General features: G+C 33.8%; 2 protein-coding genes across 3 annotated transcripts; one reads left to right on the forward strand and one right to left on the reverse strand.

Annotated features, from left to right (window-relative positions):
- Positions 1–1,597: 1,597 nt before the first annotated feature.
- Positions 1,598–5,860, forward strand: LOC114240130 (transmembrane protein 115). Its single transcript, XM_028170572.2, has 4 exons — positions 1,598–2,331; positions 2,996–3,191; positions 3,782–3,958; positions 4,145–5,860. Exons 1-4 carry the CDS (start codon positions 1,821–1,823, stop codon positions 4,377–4,379), a joined length of 1,119 nt encoding a protein of 372 aa, XP_028026373.2. The 5' UTR covers positions 1,598–1,820; the 3' UTR covers positions 4,380–5,860.
- Positions 5,861–6,217: 357 nt separating this feature from the next.
- Positions 6,218–15,678, reverse strand: Hakai (E3 ubiquitin-protein ligase Hakai). Of its 2 annotated transcripts, none has more exons than XM_028170612.2 (8): positions 14,917–15,678; positions 13,908–14,095; positions 13,536–13,610; positions 12,641–12,742; positions 12,122–12,232; positions 11,112–11,225; positions 9,022–9,175; positions 6,218–8,447 (listed from the first exon to the last, which is right to left on the reverse strand). In XM_028170612.2, exons 1-8 carry the CDS (start codon positions 15,125–15,127, stop codon positions 8,317–8,319), a joined length of 1,086 nt encoding a protein of 361 aa, XP_028026413.2. In that variant the 5' UTR covers positions 15,128–15,678; the 3' UTR covers positions 6,218–8,316. The 2 variants fall into 2 exon arrangements, with proteins under 2 accessions (XP_028026413.2, XP_089593105.1); XM_089736979.1 differs by lacking the exon at positions 14,917–15,678 and adding an exon at positions 14,443–14,540.
- Positions 15,679–16,377: the final 699 nt, after the last annotated feature.

Here is a 16,377-nt window from a genome sequence, read left to right on the forward strand (position 1 = left end):
GTTAACTATTAACCTTTATTTAATGCAGGTTTTGAACCGTATTCTTTGAAGGAGACGATTATATTCAAATAAATCTGTATTGACATATCAATAAAAATTTTTTGTCCAAATGCACAGATTGCCACCTTTGATAATAGACGACTCATATAGAAAGCGTAAATAAAATACAGAAAATAAACCACAGCATATTATTTAATGTAGGTATATATAATATAAACGCCCCCAGAAGATCATAGATCTATAGGATTAGAATTTTCAAGGAAGTCGACGCATTGCTTTTATATTCTTTTGCTGCACAACCTAACACTGTTCGGTTCTAAAATTGAGCAATTGTTTGCTGGCAAAGTTGGGAACTTTCTATGAAGCAAGCCGTTCAGGGTTTCATTAGAAAGCCTGTTTCTTTTGTCAGTTTTTAAATTTGAGAACACTGAATAATCTTTCCACCTCAGTCTTTGAAGAAGGAACTGCTAGCAAAAGTGAAATGACAATTACAAGGTTTTCGTAAATGAAATTACCATGATAATCTTTCATGGTACATGAAGTACCTGTATATTACAATACAAGTAAGTTCTGGTGACATCAACGAAAATAGGTAAATAAAAATTTGGCGGATTATACTTATTGGGATTCTGGGGAATCCCTAAGAAAAAGGAGTGGCTTAATCTATGATTTACTTTACTAGAGGGTTACTGTTGAATCAAACCTTTATAGTTTTTATACACAACTCTGTTTTATTCTTTTACTTGTCAACTCGACTTAATGTCATTCTCTCTCCATAAAATAAAATGTTCATTGTTTTACTTTAATTATCGTTTATTTTAAAATTCACAACAGTTACTAGTATAGGCTTTGCTTTTTACCCCGAAATATCCTAAATCCTGGTATTTTTTAAATTGTCTTTATCATCCAAAATATCAGCTATTTTTCCCTAAAAAAGGGAGAATTCCCTAAAAGTGGAAGCACTGCTTCAAAGTACGTTACATTTTTTATTGAGTCAGAACTCATATCTGCCATCTAGTGAGTTTATTAGATCATTAATGCCTAAAAGTTACAAAAATGACGTCGCCACAGGAGTAAGATTTTTTTTTTATTTTTTTTTTATTGCTTAGATGGGTGGACGAGTTCACAGCCCACCTGATGTTAAGTAGTTACTGGAGCCCATAGACATCTACAACGTAGACGCGCCACCCACCTTGAGATACAAGTTCTAAAGTCTCAGTATAGTTACAACGGCTACCCCACCCTTCAAACCGAAACGCATTACTGCTTCACGGCAGAAATAAGCAGGGCGGTGGTACCTATCCGCGCGGACTCACAAGAGGTCCTACCACCAGTAATTACGCAAATTATAATTTTGCGGGTTTGATTTTTATTACACGATGTTATTCCTTCACCGTGGAAGTCAATCGTGAACATTTGTTGAGTACATATTTCATTAGAAAAATTGGTACCCGCCTGCGGGATTCGAACACCGGTGCATCGTTTCAACACGAATGCACCGGACGTCTTATCCTTTAGGCCACGACAACATCAAATTTGTATGGGAGTTGCACCCCCCTGGCAAACACGATACGCACGGTCGCGTCTACCCTGAGCGTTTGAGTGCGCAAACTAATCGCGATCGGGGGCCGCCGCCACCACCGCTCCGCCAGTTCCTCGCTGCCTGTACATTACTTTACGCCAGTGTGTATATATTTCTTATATCGGTATGAATAATTGTAATAGGTAGGTATTTAAACTAAAATTACTACTGTGGTACATATCTATCAAGCTCAAGTGCGCCCAAGCTGTCAACGTCAAAGGTCTGAACCGTCACAAAGATGGCTGCGCTTAGGGTGTTTAGCCGTAATCTTCCGTATTTGCGACAACAATTTGCAGCATTGTTAGGGAACACATCACCTTCGGTAAAGTTTATCTGCGTGGTCGTGGTTATAGGATATATATTATCATTTTCCGATGATGTCGTCAATGTACTCAGTGTCACTCCAGGGTATTTGCTGCCTCCTTCATTTCAACTATGGTCTACTTTCACGTTCTGGTTTCTCGAAATACATTTGTGGGAGGTGATCATCGATGTTGTGACTGTGGGGCTGTGCGGGAAACTCATAGAACCACTGTGGGGACAGATGGAAATGATGAAGTTTTTCATACTGACCAACTTTGGTGTAGCGTTTTTGACTACGTTTTACTATTTAGTGATATTTGCGTGTACGGGTCAAACTTCGTATTTATTCGACATTCATGTACACGGGCTGGCAGGGTACTTGGCCGCAGTCAGTGTTGCTGTGAAGCAAATCATGCCAGATCATCTGCTGATTAAAACGCCACTAGGTGTGAATGAATTTGATAAGTATATTAACAATTTTATCTATAGTTCAGAGAAATTGGTGTTTCTTAACTTTTAGATATCCTCTAAGCTATACAGCTATGAATATTATGAAATACAGTAGTCAAAAAGAAATATTACTTGACTGTAATGAGTCTTTTGTGTGCGTGTTTATCAGTAAAAACCTATAGCTAATGATAAGATACAAATTCACAATAGTATACAAATAAACTAATGCACATTCATACACTTAATAGTTTCTACTTTTTGTTCCTTCCCTCAATAAGGATTTGTGGTTAATTTAGCATGTCACCATAAATCCCCTTTTGGAAAGGTCTGCTTCTTATTGGCAAATCTGGGCATGTAGTTATAAAAGGGTTCAGTAATAGTAATAGGTAGCATGAATGTAATGTCTCCCAATCATTTGAAATAAAAACAAAAAAATATTACACACAATAACTGACAGCAATATGAAATGTAGGTAATATTAATGACATTTTAACGTTTTTATTAAATGATTCATATTACATATACAATACATTAATTTAATTAAGATAATTTTAATCATTTGAGCTAAGTTTTCTGAACAAATGAATTAAATCTAAAACTTTAATATCTAGCTTTTGTGGACTGGGCAAGTTTGATCAATGAAAAGGTATTAAATTTCAGGTAAATTAACCAACAGGTCTTTACCACTACTGATCCTAATAGTGGCTATTATCCTCTGGGCTATTGGTGCCTTAGAAGGGACGTATCCTTGCATGTGGGGCAGTGGGACGATTCTATCTTGGATATATCTAAGGTTCTGGCAAAGACACACCAATGGTACCAGGGGAGATATGGCAGACAACTTTAGTTTTGATAAGTGAGTATTTTGAAAGTAATCCAGATTATGAAATTTATATGCTTAATAAGACAATATCTTTATTTTTACTCAAACCCAGTTGATACCTATAGAAATACTCCCTATTTTGTAGTATAGTAATACTTTTAAGTCTGTATCTTCCATTGTATAGCCATTATAGATCTGATTGCTAGGGTAAGATAGAATGTCATGATAATAGTTGTTTATTAAGTTATCTACATAATCAGTGGCAGATTTATGCCTACCAAAGGGCTCAAACCCTTGCATTGGCAGTGCATTACTTTTTTTTTTTAAATTGCCAATGTTCAAAATAAAAGTAGCTTTAGGCCATTCATAATGTTGTAATAATGTAAGGCAATTAGATTTGTTGGTTTATGGAAGGAACCACAAAAACATGATTGATACTACCTCCTTAAGACAACAGTTCACAACACATCGCTGCACAATTCCAACATGAAAAAAGCTGAAAACATCAATATTATTTTATCCTTGCCCGCTATCATGTTTCAGTCAAATATATTCTACAATACTATTTATAGTCATTTTGAAAAATTTTACTAATCGTATTGAAATAAAACTAAATGTTTCAGCTTCTTTCCAACAGTCCTGCAACCTGTAGTCCGAGCTATTGTAGGTCCTCCGCATCGTTGTCTAGTGCGACTTGGTCTCTGTTCACCTAGTCCACGTCGAGTGCACTTAGCACTTAGTCCCCGAGGTGTGACAATTTCTATGCCTGGAGTGGAACCACAAGATATGGAAAGGCGAAGGTGAGAATAAATTATGATTAATTTAGATATTTAAAAAAAATAGAATTCAGTGGTTTTAAAGTGTTTCAAAATCTGAACAATAAAACTGGCTAACAATTATTGTAGTTTATTTTTAATGGTAATGACATGTCATTTTGTTACTGGCCCAATAAAGGCACTTTTTTATGGCACCTTATATTGTTTTAGACAAATTGCATTAAAAGCATTGAGTGAAAGACTATCCAAAACATCTGAGCAAACTCGTCAAAAGAACTTATCGACGAAAGTAAACATGGATGCTGTTAGGAAGATGCAGACATCACAAGTGATACCTCAATTCACGGAACCCGAAACAAGCAAAGGTATACAGGCGCCTCCCACGGAGGCGACCCTTGTGGATCTCGGACCAGACCCAACACCACCAATCACCAAGCAATCATGATCTTTAACGAAAACAAAGTGGAATAAGTCTGTTCATAAAAACAAAGTGAGAATGAGTGTTGTGCAAAAGTGATTTATTTGTGTGACACCCACATTTTGGAGCCTGAATGTGGAACCTGAATTAATATTGTATTCGCGACTGAAGGTTAAAGCTGTAGTTCTTTTCTTAGCAGTTACAAAAAAATTGAACTCTACACGGCATTAATATGCCACCCATTATGCAGTATTAGTGTTCAGTTTCTCTGTGATTTTTCTATCAAGTGTCAATGGCATTTACATTATTCTATTTATTTTTAAAAACATTATAGTAAAAATGGGATAAGTATACTTCAAAAACAGTGGAAGCACTTTTGCTGTGCTATACTTGCTCCCTTGTCTGCTGGGTTTGTTCTGTCGTCAAAACCGGCTAATGGAAAATACCAGCATAAAGTTTCTAGGCATTATTCTTTGCATTTTGGCTACTAAATTTCAACTAAAGCTGATTCTATGTGTCATTATGAATAATAAAAGCATAACATACCAAAAATCTGAATATAAGGTTTATATTAATTTGGAGGGCTACTTTTACATCATGTAAGAATGATTTTAATTATATACATTCCACATGCTTTTAATAAAGAATTTAAAACATCTATATAGTGAGCAGGCAAAATGTAATAAGGAAATATATTTAAAAAACTATAACAAATGTTCCATTGTTGTTCTACATGTTTTTATGTGCTCAAGTGACAAGTAAATATTGATAAAATTTTATTTTGTATATCTCGACAATAGAGACACTAATCACATCTATGGCTTTAACTTTACGAATCTAACATTTGTAATTGTATTATCGTATTTGGCTAATGTATCTGAAATGTATGAAAGTATTTCAGGAAAAGATGTTAAGAGTCTTTGTTAAAACAGGTTTTGAAAATTTAGATTAGACTTAATTCTTCGGTCTGATAATTATTTGTAGTGAAATTATTGTCCCAAATTTTCTTTACAGATAACTAGATAAATAATTTAACCAGTTGTCCAGTAGTAATATGTCTATGTGTAAATGTTATTGATTCTTGTCTCATGTCAAATTTGATGTATCTATTTTACTCCGCTGTGCTAATCGTATTGGAGGGTTTTTGTGTCTAATATTATCGTTTTTTGTTTGTTTTAGGATAGTAAAAAGAAATTTTAAGAATTAAATTATTAAAATGTTAATATACCTACTTCACTACAACTTTAAATATTTGGTTTCAAAACTGATGCTTAATAGTTCATTTTTATTGAAGGATTTGCGCGATTTCGAGGAATGCAATAATAGTACTTTAAAGTCTGGTAACGATTGAAATGATTGGAGACGTGTATAAAATATTATGTCTTATTGTTAAAAAATATATTTTTGTGAATTGAAATGCATTTGTTGATTGCGGTAAGATGAGTGTACGTTTTTGAATTAACTGTAAATATTTGTTAGTTTTTAAATAAAATAATCCCAACCTTTAATATTAACGTTTTATTTTAAGTAGCTTTCTCCTTGTTCCTTAAGTTGTCCTAGGGTGTCCTTTAGGCGCGGGGACCTCGTAGGCGGTTCGGCCCCCGGCCCGAAAAGAAAAAAAAGGGGTGATCGCAGGGCTCCATTCCAGACATGATATCAGCTGATTGTCGAGAAAGTATACAAAAAAACTTGAACAAGATAACATTAAGTAAAGACGTGATCTGACATTACTTTGTAGGATGTTCAGAGTTAATTTGTTTTAGAAAAACTCATATCAGTTAGCTAACTTGTACATACTGTTTTTCGTAAATATAATATTGAAATGGTTTATTACTGAGTAAAATGTAACTAAAATAAAAGAATAATTTTCGCAAATACTGAATATTTATTAACATTCTTCATATTCAATAACAAATATTTCATTTCACTATTGAAGCGAAGAACGGGCAATGCATCTGTGATATTCTTTAAATCTACATTAGACAGTTCTAACTGATAATTATAAGTAATAGCCAACTATGAAACCTACGTGCACTTTCGAAAATGTATAAAAATTTATTCATTTAATAAAATCATAGGTACATTTTATAGTTTTTATACTATATTTTATTTTCAATTCGCAACTCCTCAGATGACAATTATATATTTTATAGGTCTTTCGTACACTTAATTATTTACTTACTGTATTTGAGTCGACTATTATCAAAGCCGGCAATCTGACTTTTGGACAATGTTTGGTAAATCAGAAAAACGAATTATTGACTTTATATTCCATTGGCAGTCACAAAACTCTTCGGAACGACATCTTAGATAAATAACAGGTTAACTATTAACCTTTATTTAATGCAGGTTTTGAACCGTATTCTTTGAAGGAGACGATTATATTCAAATAAATCTGTATTGACATATCAATAAAAATTTTTTGTCCAAATGCACAGATTGCCACCTTTGATAATAGACGACTCATTTTAAGTTTGAACAAAAATATACTTCTGAACATAAAATAAATAGAATAAATAAAAGTTTTATTCTTAATATTGCAGCAAATGTGATGAACTGTTCGTTTTATGGTATCATTAAAATAAAAAAAACTATAAACGAATAATTAATATACCCTTTAAAATAGAATAAAATAAAATAAAAGTCTTTAAATACTATTGTGTAAATCACTAGCTTTCTAAATTCTTGTTTAATTATTGGTACACGTTTAAACGAGATTATGCAATGAAAACAATTTACATAAAATATGTAAAACTATCAATTAAGTTATCCTAAATGAAGAACATTGAAACTTGATATATATTTTTTATTTGTCTAGTTCGGGTGTTTTCCTCAATTTTGTATTTAACAACAACGAAAACTGACTAATTTTTTTTAAATGTAAATAGTTTCTCATCCAGTTTTCACAAAATCACTTTTACAAATAAAAAATTGTTCAATTTCAAGTTATTTCATAATACGCGCGAATCTATTGGACTTCTATAGCTCATAAAGAGAACAAGGTTGCAAATTCTGAATTCTATTATATACATACAATTTCCTACACAACAATACAACCATAACTATTCGAGTATAATTACTTAATGAAGTTGACATCTTCCAATGAACGCGTTGGATACAAAGAGTCTGTCATGTGTATTACTTTTGTGAAGAATTAAGTTCATATTTTGTTATTTCGAGGTACTGCTTAGGTCCTGAACATTGTTGTTGGACCACTTTATTCTCCCAAAAACGAAAACTTAAACTATTGAGCAGACAAATTGTATAAGTTTCTTGTAATTTAATTATTCAGTTATATTTAATCGAGTCTCAATACGTCTGTGCAAAGACAACTAAGTATAGCCATTTCTTATTTACAGTAATGCTGCTCTCCGATGTCTAGAATAACAATGTTGTAGTATTTCATCACTAGGCCACATTTAAATTTATATTTAAATGTAATAATATAAGAATCAGATTAAATTTTTGGATCTTCTCAGTAGGTCTGACTGGTTTTTTTTTTTTACGCACTTAGGTACATTCCATTCGAGCACAATGTCATATGAAAATACAATAATCCACAGAACTTTTGTAATCATTGTTACTGAGTACTTCATATACACGTATTCTCAACATTTAAGTGTAAATTATACTTCTGTAGTATATTAGTCATTTTGCACAATTTCTAGTAGCACTTCTGTCTAACACAATTTTAGTACACAAATATTTGACTAAGATTCATGGAGGCATTTAATCTGCTGTTTATTTATAAATTTTGTTGCACACGTGTACGATCGCACGTCTATCAGATGTACCTAGCGGTATGCAAGTTTCAGTACACATTTTGTTTTCTATTTCACATAACTGACAAGTTGAATGTTTCAGCACTATTACTTAAGACGTTTAAGCACGACAATAACCCGGACGTTCTCGTCGATTAGAACCTCCGCATGGTGTACCGCGTGCGTATGGTGGTCCGGTACCGCTACCGGTAGTAGGGATGGGGGGGAGGCCAGCTCCCGGAGTAGCCGTCCCCCCAACGCCCCGCCTCCCCGCTCGCTGGAGTCACGTTGGGGACAGGAGACACACCACTTACTGCTGTTGATATCGTACCACCTGGAATTAAGTTTATGACAGTGTTAACATATGTACTTAAAATATTGCTAACTACAATGCCAAGTAGACAGCAGCCAAGCGGTAGGCAGCGGCTTACCTCCGCCCCTGGCATTGCTAAAGTCCATGGGCGACGGTAATCACTCACCATCAAGTGGGCCATATACTCGTCTGCCTATAAGGGCAATAAATAAAAAAGTTCATGTTTATGCTCTTTTAGAGTAATACATTCCTGATCCTGCGGACCGAATGGAAACAGTTAACGTCGCCCAAAACACGTCATTTCGGATCCTCCCGATCTCCGACTACCGTACCGACTAACGGTGCTTTTAGGTACCACAAGCACCGGTCGCCGTTCTTGTCGAAACCACACAGCCCACTGAGTTTCTCGCCGGATTTTCTCAGTGGATCGCGTTTCCAATCCGGTGGTAGATTCTGTGAAGAACTGCTCTTATTAAGGCTAGTGTTAACGCCCCCAGATTAGAGCCCCATGAGCTCATCTACTCGCTCGGGTACGCTGGCATAGCCTCTCAAGCTTAGGTATGAAACAAAAAAAGAATCGTTTGAAGGGTCATACCGGGCGGCGGCACGTAGTGGTGGGGTGGGTGCGGTGCGTGGGGCGCGTGGGGTGCGTGGGGCGCGTGGGGCGCGGGCGGCGGCGCGTAGTAGGGCGGCGGCGGGACGCTGAGCGACTGCAGCACCGGCACCGACGTCACGGACGGCGGGGGCTGCTGCACTCAACAACAACTTTCATTATATACAACAACATTCAAACAAGTGAAATAATAATATGTAATAAAATATTGTTTATTATTATTACTATACTAATATATGTTTACATCCAAAACTTAATTTAAAAAAAATATATAAATTTGAATCAAAAATAGTGTAAGAAAAAATGATTTTATGGTAAAAAAGCGTGGGGGGTTTTTCAGGATATTATCAAAATAACCCTTCTACTCATATCTGTTCATAAAGTATTTATAACTATTGATACCATGCATACCACGCATTTTTGACGATAAAATCATTATTTCTGAAATTTATTATAATTTATTTATTTTAAATATTGATTTGTCACCGGTCAATGCACCGGTGACAAATGACCGCAGCATACTTAATAAGTATGCCAAATTTCGAGTTAATCCGACGTTTTGAAGGGGGTCAAAATTATGTTCAAAGATTCCGTTACATACATACTAACATACATACTGTTCGCTGAAGCTAATAAAAGCGTATTAATATATACATTTATAACAATTTCAAACAAAACTCTATTCAATTTATGACTAGAAATTTTATACTTTAAACGAAGCTATCTTTCAACTTTTTTAAATATGGTAATTGATTTAAAGGACAATGCCCATTTTCTATGGGCGTTTGGGCCCCTAAAAAAAGTTGTCGCGCCATTATGGTTTTAACTTATTTTGATAGACAAAGAAATATCGTTTCATATTCAGAAAACTATTTTTATATTCTCACCCAGGTTTAAGAGAAATCTGTTTTTTTCTGCAGCTCAAATTAAGTTGTTAATTGTTTTTTTTCGAAATCAATAATCGCTTTCATCATTATTTACAGTATTAAATAAGTTAATTATGGTTAATGTTAGGCCCTTACGTACATTTTATTATTATTATATCCTCATAATAATAATAAAATGAAATGAAAATCCGGAAGCCGACAACGATATTGTTGTTGTTGTTTTTAAATTCGCCAATAAGCAGGCAAAGAGCGTAGCCTATACAGCCTAGTCTGTCGTAGTTATATTTTTTTATGTCAATAAAAAGCCGGTGTATCTCTTTTTATTGCTTTTTGGGAGTTTTGACGTCAACTCGATGAATTGAGTGAGCATGAATTTCCGCAGACCTTTTATCTTGAAAAAAAAAAAAAAAACAGTCACCGCTATGTTAGCCACAGTTTTATTCCAATGCCTCAATAATCGTGAACAACGATTATTGACATTTAATACACAAAACAACGCCCAATGTATATATTAAACATCACAATAAACTATTAAAAAAACATTAAAATAAAACTTCAAGTGACTCTTCACTCGGGCTGCTGCCAAAACTCTCTGATCATGTATAATAAGAATAGAGTAATGGTAGGCCATTGAGATTTTTACTAATGGAATCATTAATATCTAAAAATATTAAATAAAATAACTCATGGTTTTAAGTAATAATTATTACAATATATAAATATTGAATTGAACAGAAATAAACTAAAAAGTCTGAATTATAACCATTAGTTTTTTTTTTAATTTGTTGTTTAAGTCACAGACAACTCTTTCGTTTGGCAGCATATAGGTTTACTATAAGGCTGTATGGGCTAAGCCCTATGCATATTGGCGAATTTAAAAACTATGGCACTAAGTTTTGGGATGTTATCAAATAAGTAATTTCATTTTTTTGTAAAACATTGCCAGGGCGAAAGAAATGTTGATACATAAACTAAACAACGTAAAAAAATAAGGCATAGTTTTTCAAGTACAAATAGTTTTGACATAAAGTTGGCCCACTTTTGGGCATTGTCCTTTGCACATAAGGAAAGCTAATTTTATATTCTCCAAAATCGATAAAAATGTATCTCTGCTAGTACATACAAGAGTGATGTAGGAAAATCATACTTATATACTATATGGAGAGAGATTACAGTAATAATTACCGTGTAATAGTTGTAATAGTTGTGCTGGTCAGTGTGGTCATGTATGGGCACGGTGATGAGGTTGGTGCGGGGTCGGCCGTGCCCCCGCGGGTCGCTCGTACCCACCGACATCGGCTGGAACGATGACAATTTACATAATGAGCTAATATAATACAAATAATTAACGGTAGGCAGCGGTTTGGTTCTGTCTCTGGCATTGCTGAAGTCCATGGGCGATTGTAATCACTCACCATTAGGTGGGCCCTATGCTCGTCTGACTACAAGGGCAATAAAAACATAGGCTTAATTAACTTACGATTAGAAGTCGAGCAGGATCTATCTTAGACACACAAAACACAGTATAGTGATAAATACATAAAAATATAATAGAATTTATATCTCAAGATGGGTGGCGCATTTACGTTGGAGACCAGTAGACTTAACACCAGGTGGGCTGTGTGCTCGTCTAGCAAGATGGGTTGGGCAATGAAAATAAAAATTAAAAATCAAATATAAAAGTACAATAATTACTATGGTGACAAATGTAAATTAATTATTATTTTAAAATTTAAATTTAAACATAGTACATAGTTAACTATGTACTTACAATTTGTAATTTTCATGTACCGAAAGATGTAAACTAACTAACAGAATGCATCAAGAATATTTTAAAGATGCCACAAAACTGATCTCAATTGTAAGTGATGTGGAGTTTTTTCTTTTTTCAATCCTTTTAATAATTCTTGCTAGGAATTTAGAATCTCTACTGTTGTCTATCTTCTACTCTTCTGTGTATAACATAATTATGTGATGATATAGTAAACATATATTATTATGTTATGGTGGCAGGCTTTGAGATATGAAACAGTCTTAACAGTTACACTATGTTAATATATCATGAAGACTTCAAACAGTTATTTATTTTATTATAACTAGGGATCTCATATTTTTTCACAACTCCGTCAACAGTTTAAAATCCTATTTAGAGCTGATCTCGGGTGCTAGCAAATTAAATAAAACTTTGTACTTACTGTAATAGGTTTGACCACAGGTACAGAAGGAGATGGAGTTTCCGGTTCCACTTTTGGTTCAGTGTTACCGGATGACACGTGTCTATGGTTGATGTGTGCTTGTAGGTCTCGCTAGAAAATAAATCTAACATCTTCATTGTGATCTCCTTTTTTTAGAAAACGATAAATACTACTTATACTTTTAATTTATTTAATTCAATGATTCAAATATCTATATACCAAAATTCTTTACAGTCAATCACAACGAAAGTAACCAAACCAAATTTCAGCACAATTCATTTTAAACAAAGCCATAATTAGTTATCTTGTCAAGGTTTTTTTTCAATTTCATTTAAAAAAACCTGTTTAATGTAGATTGGTTATAGCAAAGGGAAAGGGGAATAAAGGGTAAAAGTTGTCTTGCATAGGATTAGTGTTTTGAATCTCAATATGAATTCCTCAAACAAATTTGACAATATACACTAGTGAAAATGATTATAATTTTAAGATAAGTGGGAAATTGACTATTCTATCTTTTACCTGCGATAAATAAGTTCTCCTGCATCCTGTATTGCCATAACGTGTTCCGGAATGTGTGCACATATAAACTGTGCCCAAACCGGTTTGTTCTACTCGGAGAACCTGCAAATTAAATTTTACCTATATATTTGTAATTTCTATTTAAAAAGTAAACACAACTGCTTATTGGATTGCCATTAAGTCACTAGATGGAGTTGCTTTAATATTTTAATAGATTTTTTATTACTAATATGAGCTGGTTTGCTTTTTTATTTTTATTGCATATATATGTGAACGAGCTCACGGCCCACCTGATATTAAGTGATTACCGGAGCCCATAGACATATACAACGTAAATGCCGCTACCCACCCTGAGATATGAGCTCTTAAGTCTCAGTATAGTTACAACGGCTTCAAACCGAAACACATTACTGCTTCACGGCAGAAAATAGTCAGGGTGGTGGTAACTACCCGGGCGGACTCATAATACCACCAATAATTACGCAAATTATAATTTTACGGATTTAATTTTTATTACACGATGTAAATCCTTCATTGTGGAAGTCAATCGTGAACATTAAAATTTGTTAAGTATGTATTTCATTGGAAAAATTGGTACCCGCGGGATTTGAACACCGATGCATACGAATAAACCGGACGTCTTATCATTAAGGCCACGACGACTTCAGAAGTAAGTGGTTACCCAGCCCGAAGACATCAACAATTTAAATCCCATCCTACCTCCTGACATAGTTCTCAGTCTCCATTTTATAGTAAAGTAGCAGCCCCACCCCACACACCAAAACACATCATTAATGCTCAGTATGAATAGGTACCTACCCATGCAAGGTCACAAAAAACTCTTACCACCAGTATCTATAAATAAATAAATGTATTATACTTAAAAGTAAATTACCTTCTCTCTACACCGAGGGCAGTGTGTGTGATCAGCACGAGCACAAGATAAACAGAAGACATGTTTGCATGGTATCTGAGAATAAAGAGAAAGTAAAGATTTATAATTCCAACTCAAAATGAAAATAATTTATTGGTTTCTGATAACACTAGGAGGATTGCACTAATTTAACTATTACGTAACCAAATCATCTATTCAGAGATGGTCACAGAAAAATAATCACAATGAATTTTAGTTATCACAAATATTTTTGTTTAAGTAAATTTGTTTTATGAAAATATGTTCACAAGAGTGTAAAGGAAACTATAGAAAAAAAACATTAATACACAATAATATTTTTATAATTGCTTGAAAACTATGACTTTGACTTACCATTCTTCCATAAATAAGAATAGGTTTGGAGCATGTATCACAGCAGTATATCATTGGATTTAAGACTTTCTCTCCAATAAGTGTAGCTCGGTGGCTCCAATCGAGTCGCAGCATCGGTTCAGGTGGTCCTCTTTGCAAAGTTGTGAATACCGGTGCTTCTAATTGTGATATGTCTGAGGGAACTTCCACTGTAAGTTGTACAGTTTATTATTACAAACATTTTCTACTTAGTTTCAAATTTATTTCCTTTTTCAATCCTAAATTTAATGATGATATCAGTACTAATTTTTTTTGCAATTTAAAACTAATGATATTACCATTAAAGTTTTTGAATTAAAATATTAGTAACAATTTCATCATATTAAATTGCATAACAGTTTCACAAAAGTATTTTTTTTAAATCATAGATAGAAATTGCATAACTTCATCCATCAAAAACAAAAAAAAAACATAGATAAATTGACTGAAACATTTGTCTGTTACATATTTGTTTAAAATACAAATAATTTGAATTTTGAATCCACTAAAAACATACTTGTGCAAGGACTGTTGAGATACATGCTACCATTGCGGTCGTGTATTATCAAATACTGATAAACTCATAGATAATTTATAATTGGTCTGCAGCTTGTTTACTTTGTATGCATAACTTTGAGGTTATGTTTGTTTTGTTGATAGTGTTGTGTCATTTGACTTATGTATACCCTTGATAATGAATATATTAAATGAATTTGTCTCTTTAAGAGTTAATTTATTTTTGTGTTAGCAATTATCTACTGTTTGAATTTTTTATTGAATCTCTACATCAAATTTTGAACTTGATAACCCAATTTTACTTAATAATTAATGAAATGATTTGTATGTTTCATTTGTTTTTTTCTGTTAACAGTCAAACTATACTTTAATGGTAAATTTATTGAATTACTATAGATATTTTATACACTATTATCTCAAATCTTAAAGTTGATTTGATTAAAAACGTCGCTATTTCCATATTTACTTTACTTACATTTGGGTGGGTCAACCGGTTCGGGTTCTTCCTTAGGCTCCTCAACTACTGGTTCTTCAGCATCTTGTGAGGTTTCTTCTACAGAACATTCCTCTTCGTCACTGGACATTACTTTAGGAACTTTTTTACCTCTACCTCTGCCTCTACCCCTACCTCTTCCACGACCACGACCTCTGCCTCGTCCACGGCCGTTCCTTTTTTCTGTGTTCATTTCCAGTTTCACTTATGAAAGCCACAAATTCATAAGCTAACCTCTTGATGTAAGCTATTAGGTTTTGTTGAGCGCTCTTATATACTATTTAAATGTAATTAATATATGATTTATGATTAGTGTTTTTCATCAATCAATGATAGTTAAATTATTGTATTATTTGAATTTGCTAAATTCTTAAAATAATATTCCAGTCGTCACTAGCTATTGACATTTTCATTGGTTTGATTCGTATAAGCGAATTAAGCGATAGGCAAAGGAAACGCAGCCCGTAGTACTATCTATTTTATTATACCAAAGGCCGAGCCATATAGGTACTCTTACTTGTGAAGTGACGTGAACGGAAATTAAGATGAGGTAAGACAATTATTTAGTAAAACAGTGGGAATTTACTGAGAGTTTTGAAACTAAAAGGGTGTAAATAATTACACATCACAATCAATATCACAATAACTTAACACAATAACAATAACTTATTATAAACACAAAGATATTTTCACAAATTACATTCCCGCCGATCGTAATGCCGACAGCATAGACAACAGCAACCCAGTTTTCTGTCAACAAAGCATCGAAAAATCAACATTTTTCTTTTCGAATCCGTTGAGTGCGACGAAGGGTTCTTCGTGCCCCTTCAGCCACTGAAATAGCTTGAGTTTCTCCCCGGATCTTCTCAGTGGGTCGCGATTCCGATCCAGTAGTAGATTCAGCGAAGCATTGCTAGGGCAGATGTTAGCAAAGTCTCCGAGGTTGAGTGAGCCCTGTGAGCTCGCCTATACGTTCGGTGAAGTTTGTATAACCCCTTGGGGTTCCTAGCAGGTGGGAGGCAAAGAACACGCAAGATCAACATTACAGTAGCAAATTAGACGAATTATTCTGTTGCTAATTAGAAAAACCTAAGATTTATCTATACAATGGAAAATATTCCATTGTGAAGATTAAAAATTATTGTCAAAAATGTTTAATCGATCAACATTTTACTTTAGTTTGAGAGAAGATAATGTGTAACCGATATTATTTATTTGATTTCCAATTATACGATCTTGCAAACTTAAGTTAGTAAGTTTGAAAAGAGTTATTTTGTTCAAAATGGATAATAAACTAATACTCGATTCATCGTTTTCAAAATCGACTAAATTAGAAAATAATAAAATAAAATACACTTTTTCAGAATCATTTGTTGTGTGAAAAATGAAATGGGATTGAGAGATGAGTCGATTTACGATATGACTATCTATGAAAAAAAAGCA

The sequence above is a fragment of the Bombyx mandarina genome, chromosome 22 (assembly GCF_030267445.1).
Source record: "Bombyx mandarina strain Sakado chromosome 22, ASM3026744v2".
Classification (NCBI taxonomy): Eukaryota; Metazoa; Arthropoda; class Insecta; order Lepidoptera; family Bombycidae; genus Bombyx; species Bombyx mandarina.